Source organism: Typopeltis vanoorti, chromosome 25 (assembly GCF_054136105.1).
Source record: "Typopeltis vanoorti isolate ZY-2024b chromosome 25, IOZ_Tvanoo_1.0, whole genome shotgun sequence".
NCBI classification, from domain to species: Eukaryota; Metazoa; Arthropoda; class Arachnida; order Uropygi; family Thelyphonidae; genus Typopeltis; species Typopeltis vanoorti.
The window spans coordinates 78096245-78115789 of record NC_143573.1 but is presented as its reverse complement, the minus strand read 5'-3'; the positions used below and the strand labels follow the sequence as shown (position 1 = coordinate 78115789).

The 19545-nt window shown below is 34.9% G+C and overlaps 1 protein-coding gene across 1 annotated transcript in view; it reads left to right on the top strand.

Moving 5' to 3' along the window:
- Nucleotides 1–19545, top strand: part of egg (SET domain bifurcated histone lysine methyltransferase eggless) — a 625200-nt gene that overhangs the window by 564358 nt on the left and 41297 nt on the right. The window contains exon 26 of the mRNA XM_090414562.1: nucleotides 17220–17398. Within this exon, the coding sequence (XP_090270688.1) occupies nucleotides 17220–17398 (179 nt within the window). The remainder of the gene's footprint in view (nucleotides 1–17219; nucleotides 17399–19545) is intronic.

Genomic DNA, 19545 nt, shown 5'->3' with positions numbered 1-19545 from the left:
TATTGCTATTGTTTATTTATTTTTCGTTAAAATTGTCAAATCAGTAATTTTCTTATAAGTCCGGGTAAATGAATTAATTTGGATCAGTGGAAGTCAAACAGCGAGCTGAGTGAATACGATTATAAGCAAAGTGTAAAAACTTGATTGTAGCTTAAATATTAAATATTCCAAAGCACATTACATCGATTTTTTACTTAGGTTAATTCCCATGTGAATATTGTAAAAAAATAAACTTTGTTTGTCTCTGTATAGTTTGTATTAGATGTTTCTGTAAATAACTCTTTTGAAGCTAACTGTATATACTGCTTTAATAAGAATATGTTAGAGTGTTAAAAACAAAGGCAATGTTTTTGTTACCGAAGCTGTACATGGCGGCATTAGAAAGATTGTTATTGAAACTTGTATGTATGAGAAAGGCTTGCAGACTCTAAGTGTAAACATTTCCGAAGTCAGTCAGAAAGAGTTCAAACAACTTTCTGATGGCCGGCAACTTACAATCAAAAGAAAGCAGGGGAGAACCAAAGGCATGCCGAACTTGAAACTTAAGATGAAAGACTCATACCGATTCTTTGGGGGTTACCAAACTTTATGCGAGGTCTCAGAGGAGGCCTAATAAAAAGGGACTGAAGCAAGCAGAAGGGGTCCCGGTTCCAGGATTGCTGTCAGAGAGGAGGCCACCCGGTCCAGAGTCGCTGTCAGTGAGACTGCCCGGATCCACGTTGCTTGAGAGAGGAGTTTCCTGCGCTTCCAGAAAGGAGCTTCTCGGTTCGAGACTTCGCTAGAGAGAGACTACTTCTAGGCCACAGACAAGGTTTCAAATTGCCGAAAGGAAGAGTTCCAATTGCGGAGAAAAGTTTCCAGGCCAGGTTAATGTCAGACATTCACCATTGTGTTGCATTTTCATTACAATTTAATGAATCAAACGACTTCACTGATATTGCTCAGTTAATGGTATTTATTCACATGGTATTTCAAGATTATTCAAATAAAGAAGAACTTTTGAAAATTATACCATTATTGGGAAGGACTAGGTGAGGAGACATTTTTTCAACATTTGATGAATTTGTGAAACAACACAAACTTCCGCTTTTTAAACTTGTGTGTATTACTGATGGTGCTCCTGCAATGGTAGGTAATAAATCAGGCTTCATTTCATTATGTAAAAACGATGACAAATATCCAGATTTTTTAACGTACCACTGTATTATTCACCAACAAGTATTGTAGTAAAAGATGTTTTTGGATATTACATTTAAAATTGTAAATTCTGTTTGAAGAAAAGCCCTGCAACGGCGGTTATTTAAATTACAGGCAGATGATGATAGGGAACTTCTGTTGTACAATAATGTTTGCTGGCTCAGTAGAAGTCAATTTTTAGAAAGATTTCTTGTATTAATTAACGATATAAAAATTTTTCTTGATGAAAAAGGAGATATTTATCCACAATTGTTACACTTATCATTTTTAGTAGATTTCTGTACGAAATTAAGCAATTTAAATTTAGAGCTACAAGGTAGAGAAAAATTTAATTGACATGTTAAGTTCAATAAAAACTTTCCACAATACTTACTTTTATTAAAGAAATTATAAATGACCATGAATTTAGACATCTCCCATATTTATTAAAATTTTTTGAACAAAATCAAGAAATGCTTCGCTATGATTTAAAAGAATTTATTCGTGAAATAGAATTAGTTGAGGAAGAAATAAATTCAAGATTTAAAGATTTTAATAAAACTGAAATGATTGTATCTTTTATCAATAATCCATTTCAAGAAAACTTGAATATCACAGAAATTTCAAATAAAATTAGTGGGCTATTTGATATAAACCAAGCCGAAGTAGAACTTGTGATAATAAACATTCAGAATAGTTTACATTTAAAATCAATAAACATGAAGTCATTTGGAAGTATGCACATGAAAAATTCCCAATATTAACTGATATTGCGCAAAAAATTCTGTTGTGTTTGGGATCGACATACTTGTCAGAATCCGCTTTTTCAAATATGACCGTCATAAAAAATCAATTAAGAAACTAAATTACAAATGATCATTTGGATGATTATCTGCGATTGGCCACTTCTTCATATCAACTTGACTATGAAAATATTGCAAGGTCCAAACAATGCCAAATTTCACATTAACTTTTTTTTTTTGTAATCAACCAGTATTTCCTGTAACTTGTGAGTTTGTAATCAATCTGTTGTTTTTTCTAACTTTGGTTTTCCAAAATAGAGAAATAAATATTTTATTCCAATATATATATATATATATTTTTATTTGTATTAAAATAATTAAAAGTGATAAATACATTTTTAAATACACAAATGAAGTTTTTAGTTATGTATTTTTTTTAGTTGTTTATTTGTGCATAATCAGATATCAGGTTGGGGGGAACGTGATCTATATAAGAGAATAGATCACCGAATAACTTATATATAAGAGAGTAGATAGCCGAATAACTTTTTATAGAAAAGTAGCTCGTGTAGTAAAAAAGGTTGAACACCATTGTCATAGTGCAACTTAAACAAGTCAATTATTCCATCCTTAGTCTGTCAGAAGCTCTTTTAGCAAATCTCACAATAATATTTCTGATTTTGCACTGGTCTGTATTAAAGTCTGAGAGTAAGGCTCATCTCTTGGATCAATGTTGTATTTCATGATCACATTGTATCCTATCAGATCACATTGAAATGCAATTATTGTACTGCTGAGCCACATGTTCTGCTAGCCTATGAACATATCAGAGAAAAATGTATCAGAAATATATAATTTACATAGACTCTGAACACTTCACAAGTCATATGCTCTCTGGTTTACAATCTTGGTTTAAAACAAATACAGCTAGTATTTTATCAAATAAAAGGTGCCAAGTCCCAAACTATATTCTAATTGATAGAAAGGACACTGCAGATGTGGCTGTTGGGTCAAATCACATTTTATCTACTTTGGTAAGTTCCCTATACAGACTACAGACAACCAGTTTATAAAAAAAGTTAATACATTTTCAAAATTTAGAATATCATCTCATTCACTGTCAACATATTTGACCACAGGTGAATTCCAACAGACTTATTCATGAACTCTTTAGAAATAAAACTCATGGATCCGAAATCCTTAATTTGATTACCGCAGTTTCCTTTTTAAAGAACCATAAAAAAAAAAAACACATGCAATTTTAGTTATGGTTTTCTCTAAATGTCATGACATAAACATCATCTTCACTTTTCATCCTTTTATCTTCTTCAGGGTTCAGAATTTTATTATTTTTTTTATTATTATTATTTCAAAAGAATGTATAGGATATATTTTGTATGAAGAATTGCAAATGAAAAAGCTTTGCGCAAGATGGGTGCCACGCTGATCAAAAACGCACTTGCATGAAAATCTCTGAACAATGCTTGGAGCATTTTAACAAGAATAAAACTGATTTTGTCTATTGATTTATTACTATGGATGAGACCTGGATTCACCATTACACACCAGAATCCAAACAGCAGTCAAAACAGTGGAGAAGCCAGTTGTTCAGTGTCAAAGAAAACAAAGTCGGTTCCATCAGAAGGAAAGGTCATGGCATCGGTGGTTTGGGATGCTAAAGACATTTTGTTTATTAATTATCTTGAAAAGGGTAAAACAATAACTGGGGAATATTATTCCGATCTTTTAACCAGACTAGACAAAAAAAATTCGTGAGAAAAGACCCAGTTTACAGAAGAAAAAAATCATTTTTCATTAGGACAATGCACCTGCTCACAAAGGTGTTTTGGTAATGGGAAAATTAAGAGATCTGCACTATGAATTGTTGGAATATCCACCCTATTCCCCAGATTTAGCTCCCTCTGACTTCTATCTCTTCCCAAAACTAAAACTCTTCCTTGCTAGTCAGTGTTTTTCTTCGAATCAAGAGGTGATTCAGCTGTAGAGGGGTATTTTGCAGATCTTACTGAAAACCACTACAAGGACAGGATAATGGTGCTGGAGCATCGCTGGAATAAATGTATTAGTCTTAATGGAGATTATGTTGAAAATTAAAAATAATTTTGAAATTATAAATTCGTTTTTTCATTGTTAGGCCGAGAGCTTTTCAGACCACCCTCGTATAATCAAATCATTGAATTCATTTAGCTCAGCATTAACCTTACATGTATGTACAGTATGCACATATATGTAATAGAAAATTTAATTATTTTAAAAAAGCTAATTATGCTTATCTCACAATAGAATTTCATTAACACAACAAACTAACATAAATTAGTAGTATAATTTAGATGTGCAATTGTTTGCCGATGATGCAAAGATAGGCAGGGCCATCAGGGATGTTACTGATATTCAGCACTTACAAAATGATTTGAATAGGCTGGAAATTTAGGCAAATAAAAATGGCTGTCAGTTTAATGTTAGTAAAGTTATGCAATTTGACGTGATGAGATTTCCAGCAACATATTATATTAGCAAGAAACTTTATTTTGCAAGAAACTGAGGAGGCAAGGGATCTTGGCATATTGGTAGATTGAAATTTGAATTTCAAAGATCACATAGTAAAAGTTGCAAATACAACTCAGAGGATAATTGCAATAAGGAAGTCATTTTGTCTCTTTGTAAGGCTTTGTGATAAGACTACACATGGATTATTGTGCACAGATTTGGTCTCCCAGATTCCAAGAGGATAAAAAAACTGCGGAAAGGATGCAATGAAGAGTTGTGAAGATTATATCCAGATTGTGAGTTTTTGGATTACAGACTGGTTAACAGTAGAAAGAGGAATGATGTGATAGAGGTCTATGAACTTTTGAATGGGTGTTGTAGGATATTGTCTGATGAAATTTTCATTATATGGAAGGTAGGGAGAAAACATGGAGCATCCATGAAAGTTAAGTTTGTTCACAATCAAGAAAGGGATAAGTGCTAGGTTTTTTCCTCACAAAGCTGTGAGTAAGCAGAATAATTTGCCTTTAGGGGTAGTGAGTGCATTTAGTGTGAATGAATTTAAGGGAAGGTACGACAACTGGTTTGGGTGATTTATAGCCTCACTTGATGAGTCATTGACTCCTTGGAGGTCTCAGATAATAATAGTAATAATAATAATAATTATTATTATTAATACTTGAACATTTTGCATAATGAAAAGGCTTTTTAATACTGTTATTTAAAAGAAAAAATACAGTTATCTTGTATTCTACTTACTCCAGTAGAGTGAGTCTTCTTCTAAATGCTTTTACAAATATTTCAAATGAGGAAGAACTTGTTCCTTTATATGACATTAATAAGAAATGGAAAAATGCATTTGTTTTCATAATTCTTTTCCAAAAATTCAAACTGCAGGATTCTTTGATATATTAGAGAGTGAGATTAACAATTTATCCTCACCATGGAAGGCATTGAATTGGTTAGTATGCATTGGAACAGAGAGCAGGTAACATACTGGGAAAAAACAGTTGTTTAGTGGCAAAATTGAAGATACATGCCAGATCTTATATCAGCACTGCTGTGTTGCACATAATTTGAATCTGGCTGTTTGAAATTATATTAAAGATGTTCCCTTGGTTTATGAAATTGAAGTAGCAAAAAAAAAGTATACACCTTTTACTTAAATTCACCAAAATGACTGAAAGAACAGGGAAAAGTAGCACACATGTAACAATCAAAAATACTGATATTCCAAATATCAGAATTCAGTAAGGTAGGCGTCTAGAGCGGGAGCACTGTCTGCACTTCTTAACAATTATTCTGCAGTAGTAATGTGTTCATGTTAGATGTTTAATGGAATATTAACAGCACTGAGAAAGGATTAAAACTAATTTTAATACTTCCAATATTTCATATCCATCACAGAGACATCTTTGGGGATTACAAAAACTTTTTGTAACAAATCACACAAATACAATACAGAGTGAAACTAAAGTCCTATCTAGGTGGTGTGCCCTCTATGGGCATTTGCAGGTGGCCTGGGATGTAAAGAGGGATCTCTGATAATTAAAGTTTCCCAAATTTTGGGAAGTTTAATGCAGCTGTATTTGTTTAAATTAGGTTGATTCCTGAATGCAATGAATAGTCTTTCTTTTTTGAATTTACTATGGTGGAGCATGATAGTTTTTTTCCAGGAGATCCTGTGGGAGTATCCAAAACATGGTCTGCAAGGCCAGTTTTTGCAGATGTAAGAATTGTGCACTTCTAACAAATCAGTCCTTCAGAACACACACAATTTACAGACAAAAAAATACTAGTTGTGGTGGTGGTGGTGGGCGATAGATGGCACTGATGTAGATGATTGGTAGTAGAGATTCAGTGTAGTGGTGGAGATGGAGAGTTATACAGTCCTCCCGCGATGAGTCTTCGGACTCCTTGGAGGTGTCACGAATAATAATAATAATTACCAGATGGATGCTGACCTGCCTGTTTGTCCGAAGTAGGCAAGTTTACAGGAACAAGGTACTCTATATACACCAGGCACTGAAAGAGGAGGGAGCTGGTCTTGAGTGGAGTGGATAAGGATAGCAAGTTTACTGTGGGGCTTAAAAGCTGTATGGAGGTTGTACTTTTTTAATGATCTGGCTATTTTTTCTGAAGTACCACAGATGTAAGGAATGGTGATGGCATTTCTGAAGTCCTTCTGGTAAGAAGAACACAGTTCTTACATCTGCAAACATGATTATGGTCAATCTGGCCTTGCAGACCATGTTTTGGATACTTCCCACAGGATCTCCTGGGAAAAAAACTGCCATGCTCCACCATAGTAAATTCAAAAAAGAAAGACTATTCTTTGAATCTGCATCTGCACTTAGGAATCAACCTAATTTAAGCAAATACGGTTAATTTTGGTTGCATTAAACTTCCCAAAATTTGGGAAACTTTAATTATCAGAGATCCCTCTTTACATCCCAGGCCACCTGCAAATGCCCATAGAGGGCACACCACCTAGATAGGACTTTAGTTTCACTCTGTATTGTATTTGTGTGTGTGTTGTTACAAAAAGTTTTTGTAATCCCCAAAGATGTCTCTGTGATGGAGATGAAATATTGGAAGTATTAAAATTAGTTTTAATCCTTTCTCAGTGCTGTTAACATTCCATTAAACCTCTAACATGAATTCTTCACAGCACTTAAGCCTCAACACAAATAGTAATGTGTATCGGCATTGGAAAAAGAGATAATGCAGCAACATCATTTGCAACAACATAAAGAAAATGAAGATATATTGTTTTTGCATGAAGAATCCATTTTCTCTTAGATTTTTTAACTATATCAAACAGCTGTCAGTGATTTTTCAAAGAGAAAAACCTACTAATTAGTCAAACAAAATACCATGCAAACAATACCTTGAATGCCCTGAAAGAAATTAGAGAAGCCTCACAACCTTTTGAGAGAATATTTTAAAAAAGATAAATAGTGTTGGTGTATATATTTGTATTCAGATAATGCATGCAGAGCACTATTCAAGTGTTGGGGGGGGGACCTAGTCGATGAAGGATTAATGTAGTTGATAAAAAGATTGAGTGAAAATTAATCAGAAATTGCCAAAGATTAAAAAATACTGGATTCTATACAGAAAAGGGCAATTAGATTGATTGATCCCTCTCTCACTAATACACTCCATTCATTTTCTTGCAGGTGTTCAGTTTCCACAGCTGGCGTTTTTTATGACTACTTCTATACTGCTGTTCATCAGAATTGGCATCAATAATTCTCCCATCCTCCCTCTGTTAAATCCATCCAAGCACATATAGTAGCCAATCAACACCATATCACTGTTCAGCTCCAAACCCACAGAAAAAATTTCTTCACTTTGTTCATTCGTTCCTTCCACTGCTAGCCTCTGGATCAGTCTCCCACATACTTTCTCGAGGAATACAATCCATGGCTTTTCAAGTCAAATGTGAACAAGTTCCTTATCACCTATCCATGGTACTAACATACTATAGGTTGACAGTCCTCGATGAACCTGTGGATGGGTTCTTCATCCATAAAAAAAAAAAAAAAACTATATCATCACATGAATTAGGTTTTAATCAAATGAATGTAATAAAAGAGAAATTGAGGTCATCATTGAATCCTTACACCCTGAATGATTTATTGATGATACATATGAATGGCCCTTCTCTGAAGGACTTCATTCCAGAGATTATGTACATCAGCTGTGTTGTGTACATTTTAAACCCACATCTGGAAGGGATATTTCTGTATAATTATATGTAATGTGTAGTGAGAATTAAAGAATGTAGCTTTGTTTTATCATCATCATAAACTTTAAAACATCAGTTATAACAGTATTTATATAAAATAGATGAATACCTTGGGTGAGTAAATTTTTTTTTGTGACTAATAGATTTAAGTTGTATTTTTGGAGCACTGCAATCATCTTCTGCATATTTTGTATTAATGAAGGTTGATGATTTACCTACAGTATATGTGAGTATTGTAACTGTAACACATCATGTTCTGAGAAAGTGCCACAGTACCACCACTGTAGAATAGCATTTTTCATTCACCATTTTGACTACATCGTCTTAGCTGTATACATTCAGGCATGTTCTGTTTGACTCAGACAGACTCCGTGATGGTCTTAACTTTTTTCTTTCAAGACCATCGAGTAGATATTAGGAAATATTCCTCACAGAAATCTTCCACTCAGTTGTTGATTGACTTTCTTCTCTATAAGTGAAGTACCTGTCCAATTTTTTATATTGTCTATCCAGTTTATTCTAGGTGTCTGCCTCTTTTTTGAGTCCCTTGAAAAAGTCCTTCAAGAATTTGCATTGGAAGACCATTAGATCTGCTGACATGACCAAGCTAGATGAGTTGTTTCTTTTGAATCTTTATGATATTTCTTGGAGTGGCAAAAGTATGAATTCTTTGTTTGACTTCAAAATTTGTTACATGATTAGTGTATGGTATCTTTAGGAGTCATCTATAGCACCTCATTTCAAATGCCAGCAACCTCTTTTCATCTTCTTTTAAGAAGGTCCAAGTTTCACCACGATATAGAAGTTACTGAATTAACTAGTGTGTGTATTGTAAACTATTATCTGTCCATAGTGGTTTTAGTTTTTGGAGTGCTGTTGCTGCTTTTACATGTTTTCTTCTAATATCCTGTCTTAATCTTCCATATTTATTAAAGATATTGCCCAGGTATTTAAACTGATCAATTTCTATGGTGTATCCTCCAGTAGAATGTTTGAGTTCTGACACAGATATTTGTCATTGTTTTTAATTTTTGGGGTACTTATGGTTAAGCCATATTTTTTAAGAGTTTGAACTAACTTTGTATGATTTCATGAAGATAATGGTTAAAACAACAAATTACACAATAACCACAGTAATTAACTTTAATGAAATAAGTTAATTACTGTGGTTATTGTCATGCCATAGGTACCTTTAAAAATTAATGAAGGTTGATGATTTACCTACAGTATATGTGAGTATTGATACTGCTAGGAGAGCAATATCATCAGCAAACTTTCGATAGTTTATTCTTCTTCCTACTATTACTCCCATATCATAGTCCACCAGGTCTTCATTTACAACATATTGGATGAAGTACTTCAATACTATTGGTGATAATTTGCACCTCTGTCTTGCTCCATTGGAAAAGGAGTACTTTAGTTTCCCTTGATTTCAAACATCATTTCAGAAGATGAGTACAAGGATTCAATCATTTGTGTTATTTTGCTATCTATGCCATAATGTTGCAGAATTTTTCCAAGGGCATCATGCCAAATATAATCAAAGGCTTTCTGTAAGTCAATAAAATCATGGCACATTACTTAATTGTGTTCTGTGTATTTTCTCCTATGATCAATTTTCTCCCCTGTTAAATATAGGTCAGTGGTACTCCTCCTCTTTCTAAATTCAGCTTTAAAGTCTGAAAAGTTGGATTCCATTTTTACTTCAACACATGAGAGTAAGATGTTTAAAAATATTTGGCTTGGATGGCAGAATGAGGCTAATTGTCCTAAAATTATTGCATTTTTTCTTTGCTTTTTTCGCTTTTGTTATGGAATAAGAATAATTGTGCGCCAGTCTTTTGATCAGATCTCAGTGTTCCACACTTGCTGGCAAATTTGGTGCAGTGCATTAACAATAGGCTTTTCCCCCTTCTTAAGCAGTTTTGATGGGATGTTGTCAATTCATGCTCTTTTTTTTTTTTTCCTAATATGTTTTTGATCTTAAGGTAGATCTTTCAACTTTTTCTCTAAATATAGGATAATCACTGTTCTCTGTTATAACTGGGACAATTTCCTCTAAAAATTTGTTGGTCCAAACTGCATCATACTTGAATAGTTTACTGTTTACTTGAATAATCATACTATCTTTTCAATATTTTCATCATCATCAGTAATATTTATTCCATTCTCATTCTCAGTTATCCAGCTCTGACGAACAAAAGGCTTTGTTAATTTCTTTATTTGGTATGCTATTGTATGGTTATTCTTATGAAGATTGTCCTCAACTTCTTTGCATTCTCTAGATAAGCACTAATCATTCTAAAAATTTAATCACTCTAAAAAGAGATATAAGAAAGATGTTTTGAACAGAATAAAATTGAATTTCATATTGAAACAAAGAGTGTACAAGAAAATTTTAAAACAAATCAAAGTTGACTAGCTTTCTGAGGTGAATTGTGGACTCAAATACACCAACATTATTCAAGAAAAAAAATAAAAGATGTTGAACACAAGAACCAAACCTTAGAGATTCAGTGGCAAACCTTGAAGAAAGCATTGTCTGTAAGGATAGAAAAATAACAATTCTGTGGTACACTCAGGAAGTTAAAGAAGCAGTCAAGGAAAAAAAGAAATCATATCGAAAGTTATTAGCAAGTAAGTCAGCTTGTGTTCTTAAAGAATACAGAGAAAAATGTAAGAAAGTGAATCACTGTGTAAAACTAGCTAAACAAAAGTCATGGAAAGACTTTGATAGAACATAGAAAAGAAATATCAGGAAAATGATAAAATAGTCTGGAGACTAACCTGAAATGTGGAAAGACAGTTGATGTAGATGAAATTAGATCAGAAATCCTTGAATATGGAGGTATAAAAGTCTGGATGATTGGAGCAGAGCCTTCATACACTATATGATCAAAAGTATCCGGACACCTACTCGAAACTGTAATCAGACTTTCCCTGTGACACACTTTCCAGTAGTGGACATTAATACAGGGTGGATCCACCCTTTGCTTCTATGACAGCTCTAACTCTGTTGGGGAGACTTTCTACTAGGTGTTGGAACATCTCTGGAGGAATTGCAGCCCATTCTTCCTGAAGAGCTGAGCAGTTCGTGATGTTGGTCATTGGGGTCTGGAGTGAAGTTCACCATTCTAATTCATCCCAAAAGGTGTTCAGTGGGATTCAGGTCAGGGCTCTGGGCCGGCCAGTCCATTTCTGGAATGTTATTGACCACAAACCAATCCCTCACAGACCTTGCTTTATGGCAGGTAGCATTGTCATGCTGATACTGACAGTAGTCATCACCGAATTGATCTTCCACCATAGACAGTACGCAACGAGTCAAAATTTCCTTGTACCCTTCCGCATTTAGATTTCCGTGTATTGTTATGAGAGGACCAAGTCCATTCCATGAAAAACCACCCACACTGTAATGCCACCTCATCCAAATTTCACTGTTGGCACTACACATGCTTGCAGGAATCGTTCTCCAGGCATTCACCACACCCAGAATCTCCCATCAGGCTGCCACATGGTAAAGCGTGATTCATCACTCCAAATCACACATGTCCAGTGGTGTCACTCTTTACACCACTGCAGGCAGTGCTTAGCATTCACAGGAGAAATGTTTAATTTATGGGCAGCTGCTTGACCATGGAACTTCATTCCTCTTAACTCTCGACGCACAGTCATTGTGCTAGCTGGCAGTTAGTAGCACTGTGGAACTCCCGGGTGATTGTTTCACTTGAAGTTTGGCAATTTCCATGAACCACCTTCTTCAATGATCGAGGTCCCTGTCTGTCATTAAATGCGGCCTACCCAACCATGGTTTTGTCGTGGTTGTGCCTTCACATTTCCACTTCACAATCACGTCACCAACTGTTGACTTGGGCAACTTGAGGAGGGTTGAAATGTCTCTGACAGATTTCTTACTGATGTAGCAACCAATAACTAGTCCATGTTCAAAGTCACTGAGCTCCCTCGACCAATCCATTCTACTCGTACTTCCTAACGCTGAACAACGCACAGTTCCATGCCCCCTTTTATACCAGAGTGAGGTCGTAGTGACATCTAGATGTCAGTTTACGAATTACAGAGGGTGTCCAGATACTTTTGATCAGATAGTGTAGTACCCATCTATAAAAATCAAAATAAAACTGAAAGTAGGGAAATACCTTTGTAATTCTCACAAATGTTCCTCGTAAGATTTAATGCAAGTATACTCGAGAAACAGCTAAGAAAAATTGTGGAGAGAAAGTTTGGTGAAGAACAAGCTGGATTCAAATAGAGGTTATCAGAATCAGATTTTCACTTGGAGACAAATAGTTGAGAAATCTTGAGAATATAACAAGGATTTGTAAGTTTCATAGATCTGGAAATGGCATGTGACAAGATGCCAAGAGGATATGTATGGTGTAAATGGAACATTATATTTGCAATACGTAATGTATATTTGAGGTTTAACACATCAGTTAGATCAGCGCTTCTTAAACTTTTTCTGCTCACGACCCCTTTTCACCTGAGAAATTTTTACGTGACCCCGGGTATATAAAATAGGTATACAAATCAAACATTTACTGATAATAAATCATAAAGAAATTTATTTCAAAACAATTCTTTGGTATACATATAATTTACATAAAGAATACCATTTACATAAAGAATTACAAACATTAGCCTCGAATTTGAATTACTTTTTGGTCGTTGTGTGTTCAGAAACCTTCTGTTGTCAAATTTTTCTCGACCCCACATTCAGTTACGAACCCCATTTGGGGTCGCCCACGGTTTAAGAAGCTCTGAGTTAGATGATGTTAAATCAGATGTGAGACAAGTGTGCACACAAGATGCCATAGATGGCATCTCCACTTATTATTCTATGTGAATCACATTATGAAGGTAAGCAATATTAAATCTGTTCTTGTAGAAAGGCTTATACATTGGCAACACAACTATTAAATTATTTAAGGAATTCACAACGTATACTGAAATATTAATTAAAAGAAACTTTAATAAATACTTCCTATATTTCAGCAACATCACATTGCCATCTTCATGCGAACATACAAATATGACATGCATGCAGGCACTACAAAAAGCAAATGAGGCAGAAGATAAGAAACTATTGTTGTTGCTAAAGTCCTAATGGTGCCCCCTAGTGGGCTGTATTGGGTTGTCTTGGCCATTGGGCTGATGTTCTCATGAAGTAAGTCTCCCAAATTTGGGGCAGTCTCATGCACCCAAATTTGTTGAGGTTTGGAACGTTTTTTAGAGCTGAGGCAGATTCTATGAATAATCTTTCGTACTTAAACTTGCTGCAGTGTATTACTTTGGCTTTCTTCCAACGTATTCTGTGGCAGGTATCCAGAGCATGGTCTGCAAGACCAGAGTGGCTGTACTGGTGAAACTGGATGTAGTCTTTGTGTTCCGAAATTCTGATATCCGCTGTCCTGCCTGTTTGGCCAAAGTAGGACAGTTTACAGCTGCAAGGGACCTGGTATACACCAGGTAGGTCTAGGGAAAGTCTTTGGTAGAGTGGATAAGGGATGCCAATTTTTTATATGGTTTGTAACAAGAAGTCAAGTCATTTTTTAAGGATTTTGGTTATTTTTTCAGAGGTGCCCCGGATGTAGGGAATGGTGATAGATTTAGTGTAGTCTTTATTGTGTGGGTGGGGGGGGGGGGTTACTGGTTTTAATATTTTGGATTTTTTGGGGGTTGTAGCCATTGGCTAAGAAAGTTTTCAGGATGTGGTTTAGTTCCATGGTTAAGGCAATGTCATCTAAACAGATTAATTTTGCACTGTTACATGGTGTTTTAATAACCCCATATTGTTGTTGTGTGTATGGGGGGGGGGGGGGATTGCTGGTGAATGTATCTGCCTGTATGGGTGGGTTTTCTATAAAAAGAGAAAACCAAGGATCCATCAGGCTGGTGCATGATTAGAGTGTCTAGGAAAGGGAGGCAGTTGTTTTCCTCTTTTTCCAAGGTGAACAGGATTCTGGGGTGTTGGTTGTTTAAGTGTGTTAAGAAGGAGTGGAGTGTATTGGAGCCATGTGGCCAAATGGCGAACACATCATCCACGTAGCGAAGCTTCACTACGTGGATGATGTGTTCGCTATTATATTCATTGGAGATGGTCCTGCTCATAGTGGAGTAGCTATTCTTGTAGGTAGTCATACTACTTTCCATCATTTCCGGCTTAACACTGCTCTGGGATTAGTATCTATTTGCCTATCTGTGGGGTTTCTTATCACAGTATGCTCAATATATTTATCACCATGTTCTGAATTAAATGAAACGGAACTTGATAATCTCGTATTGCAACTGCCTCAGCCCGTACTCCTAATTGGGTGACTTTAATGGTCATAACACTCTGTGGGGTAGTGCCAACACAAATAGATAAGGTCGTATTATTGAGTGAATGCCCAACAACCTCTACTTTATTAATAACAGAGTAAATACCTTCTTTCATATGCCTATGCACTCTTATTCTGCAATTGATCTTACAATTTGTTTCCCTGATTTTTCCATTGCTCACATGGGATGTGACAGAAAACATATTCAGAAGCAATTGTTTTTCCATTGTTAGCACTGGCTTCACAGGAGGGACCATGTCCTCCTACACAGATGCCCATGTGGAAAAAGGACTAGGCTGACTGGAATATTTTTTACCATCTTACAAAATTTAATGCTGAAGCATCCAAATACCTAACAATGAATCAGTGAAATGTGAATTGGTGTCCAAAAGCAAAAGATGAACTACATTTTTACCTGTATATGAAAAACTTTTCATCACTGCAGCCAAATGTAGACATAAATTTATTTCCAGCATACTAATAAATTATTAGATATATGAAGAGCCGAAGGCTTCAACTTAAACTAATAAATTATATTATACAAAAAACATGTTATAAATTTTGTTACATGTTACAAATTATAAACATGTTACAAATTAAATTTCAATACACTTTTGACAAAAATTACAAATTTCCTAAGGACGTAGTTAAGGAATTAATGTACAGTGCTTACAGAAAACTCAGTATGGAATATGCTCATTCCAAACTACAGTGCAGCTTTCACTACATCCTACCATTCTTAGCACCAAGTGAGTCAGGAGTTCTTGATGCAAACTGGCCCACTCCTCCTTCAGAGCATAGATAAGGTCTTGTTTGTTTTCTGCAGAGGAATTTCGAACAGCATTCTCTCTCCCTACTGCATCCCAAACATGTTAATAACTTCACATCAATTGCCATAGTGTCACATAATGCAAGGCACATATCCTTATGAACATTTATAATGCTATGCATTATGGAAAGTGCCACTACCCAGACCAGACCTTTATTGAACTCTCATCAGTGGGAGCCAGATCTAAAAGAGTTACCAAGGTTGAAGTAATGCAGAAGTCATATATTTTTCATATACAAGTATTAAAAAGAGTGTCACACCATATTGCTAAAATACTCTGGATTAGAGATAGATGTTGAAAGTTTTTTAACTTGGTTATACTATAAATTAAAGAATTGTAGAAAGAATGTGAAGTCATTATATACAAGTAGCCCAGTCATGAAGTTACTTCACATGCAAATTTTATTTGCTTACACTTGGATAAAGGATGAAACCAAGAATATAATTTCTTGGCATCTTTAATTTATAGTATTACCAGATTAAAAAAAAAAAAAAAAAAAAAAAAAAAAAAAAAAAAAAAAAAACTTTCATCAGGTAAGAAGCAACACTTTCGAGCCAGATCAAGTGTCATCTAGAATCAGAAGAAAGACTAAAACAACTTTCATCCTTAAAGTGTACATTAGCCCAGTAGTGTCTTGTCTATTTTTTATGGATGCAACACTACTGAAAACGTGGATAAAGGGATGCAGACTACAGGCCTTCAGGCATACTTGTCACAGATGTCTTGCCACAGTTTGTCGAGATATTTGCGTACCTGTGTTTGAATGGAGCCAGCTTGCGAGCTTGACCTACCATGGTAGTCGATTATGTTTTGCTGTTATAACCAAAACACAAGAAAGATATTTAATTAACAACCAGTTATCTTTTTTAGACGTTCTCCTCATCCGGTCACTTCAAATATTCTTACAACTACAGTATACAGGAAACCAACGTTCACAGGTCATTATATTCTTAAAGAATCAGCCCATCATCCATGTCAAAAAACAGGAATTATAAATTGCCTCATCAGAAGAGCCAAAACTAATTGTTCTATTTTTGATTATCTACTGAAAGAACTTTCTACTATCCAGCAACACATGAAACTCAGTAGCTTTTTTAAAAAAAGTACTCAACATCTCAATTCTTATAATCCTCCACAAAACAACAAAGTTTCAATACATCGAGTGCCTATTCCTTATATCTCTGGTATTTCAGAACCTATCACAAGAATTTTAAAGATATATGATTTAACTACGTATTCACCTATTAACAAATTTTCTTCTCATTTTCCTTCTCCTAAAGACAAACACTCAACTTTATCTCTTCCTGGAGTTTATCAAATTCCTTGCAACTGTGATCTCTCTTATTTTGGACAGACTGGACGTTCTCTTGAAAAAAGAATCCAAGATCATCAATCCTCCATTCTTCACAACAAACCTGAAAAGTCTGCATTGGCTCAACACAGGATTGAAACTGACCACAGCATCTTTTGGTCCAGGACTCTCCTCTTACATAGATCCCGTTATACGTTCAAATGTTTGTTCAAGGAAAGTGTGGAGGCCTTGCTCCATTGTCCCAACCTGAATCGTAATGACTGTATATCTATATCGAAAATCTGGGAAAGTCTAATCAAGATTACTTGTTCATTTTTTTTTTTTTTTCAATCATGTCTCTACTTCAAAATATTCCATTTTATACTTAATACTTAGTTCATTTATTTATTAATAGTGAGTGTATTATTATGTATCTGGACACCATTGGGCTCTTCTACAAAAATTGCCATGCCCATTGCATTTGATAAAAGCATGTTAATTTTGGCAAGTATGTGTGTGTGTGTGTGTATTTTACATGGATGTGTATATGTTTATTGACAATGATTCATTCTGTTGCAGATCCAAAACCATCACGCCTTTCCTTGTTTGGCAATCTTCCTAACCCAAAAAATCCAGGTTCTAAATTTGATATTCCACCAGAAATTGGAAAATATGTTTCTGTGCGAAGTTTCTTCAGTGAAGAATATTGCTATATTATGGATGCAAAAAGTTGTGGAAATATTGGTCGATACCTCAATGTAAGTTAGAGAATATGGTATTTTGCCATTCATAATGGTAGTCTGCTATGCAGTTTGTCATTGTTACCGTTATCTCTTGCAGTGTACCTTTGTGGAGTGTATCATACCACCATTAGTAGTATGGTAGATGCACAAATAACATAGCTGATTTGTGTAAAATCACAGGATGTAACTAATATATGATAGCCACACAGATTACTGATTACTATGAACAATGTTCTTCTGAATTATTCTTTGTTCAATAATTTCTAATTTGATTCATGTATATTAATCATAAATATAACCATAGAATATCTATCAGGAGAATCTTCTAAGATAGAAGATCAAACTATCATAGCTTTTTCAGTATGTTCATGTATTGATTGTGATATGAATTCCTTCTGTATTATTTCTTTTCAAATCCTCATTTGCTGAGACTGCATTTAAATAATGGATGATCTTTCTCAACTTTTTTTTGAATGTGCATCCCAGATTAGTTTCAGCCTGTATGTTTTAGAATACAGGGATTCACATCACATTCAAATAGCTGAGAAAATGGCACTCTTTCAATTATTGATCTAATTCACATCCACATTCCACATCTCGAAGAGCATTACCCTGCAACACATTATGCTCCCAAAAGGCCAGCATATCGCGGATACATGATTTTCATTGTCAGCAACTGAATAATCAGAGGTCTTGTAATTTTTATTACATTAAAAAAAAAAAAAAATTGTTTTTGTATATAGTCATAACATGTGGGGGATCACCTACCCCTTTCCCATTTTATTCAGAATGATATCGATTGCATTTTTAAATATGAAAGTCAAATAAATTTTTACCAGACAGTTTTGGGAAATTACATAAATTAGAACAGTTATATATATATACACACGCACACACACATATATATACGTGTACGAAGATTAATTTACTCGGTTGTTATACATATTCAAAAAGAATTGAATGACTTAAACCGAGAGAAAAAGAACAAGGTTTATTAGTATTACACAACTAGTTTCAGCTTTTTGACAGCCTTCGCCAGGTGCACATTATAAAAGAAATAACCATTAAACATGGAAGAAAAAACTGTAAACATCACGGAAAGTAAATGTATATATTTAACATGAAAACGTTGAAGTCAACATATTGAAAGCTGTTCCCTCGTTGGCTACATTGTTAGACATGTGCGTGCGTGTGGCATCTCGTGAGCTCCAGTATTTGATCACAACAGAATGACAGTCTGAAAGCTTGTAGCTTAGGTTGTTGTTTAGATGTACAGGGTTGAGGATGATTTCCTTAGATTCTATAATCTTCCTCTCCATTTCATCATGGCAATGGAAAATGTTGTTAGATTTGTCCCAAAGATTCTATGGCTATGGTTTTCATCAGAATTGGCCGAAAATAGAACATGGCTAGATAAAGCACTGGCACGTGTTCTCTTGTAAGCAATGTTCCTCTTGTGTTCCTCAATGCGTAACTCGATTGACTTATCTGTTTGGCCAAAGTAAGGAATGTCACAGTCACACCAGATCTGATAAACACTGGGATATTTAAGATTATGATGACTAGGTTTTGGATGGCTTACTAGAGAACGGATTTTTGGAAGAGGAGTAAATAAAGTTCTTATGTTGTTTGAATTGTTACATAGTGACACTTACTCTATCCTCGAGAGAGATCCCACTCATGAACTCCAAAACCGGACTGACAACTTATTGAAAACTACCTCTGAACTGTCTAGAAACATTCGCCTTTCTCTTCGCTCTCTCCATCCACTTATTCCACATCTGTATGGAGTCCCCAATATCTATAAGGAAAATACCCCACTTCATCCTATCGTCGAAGGTATTGACTCTCCAACATACAACCTTTCAAAATATCTAGCAAAATCAATCAAATGTTTTTCTGGCAAGTCATCGTCTCTGTGGATTGTGTCATATATTAAAGATATTATTGTCAAGGAAGATGAAATCATGGCTAGTTTTGACATAGTCTCCTTGTTCACAAATGTTCCTACAGACGAAGTTCTGGTACTACTCAAGGATAAATTATCTAAAAAGATCTTAGCCTTACTTACTCATTGCATCAAATCTCTATACTTTAAATTTCAGGATAGCATCTATAAACAAAATCATGGTATTTCTATGGGTAATCCTTTATCTCCTGTA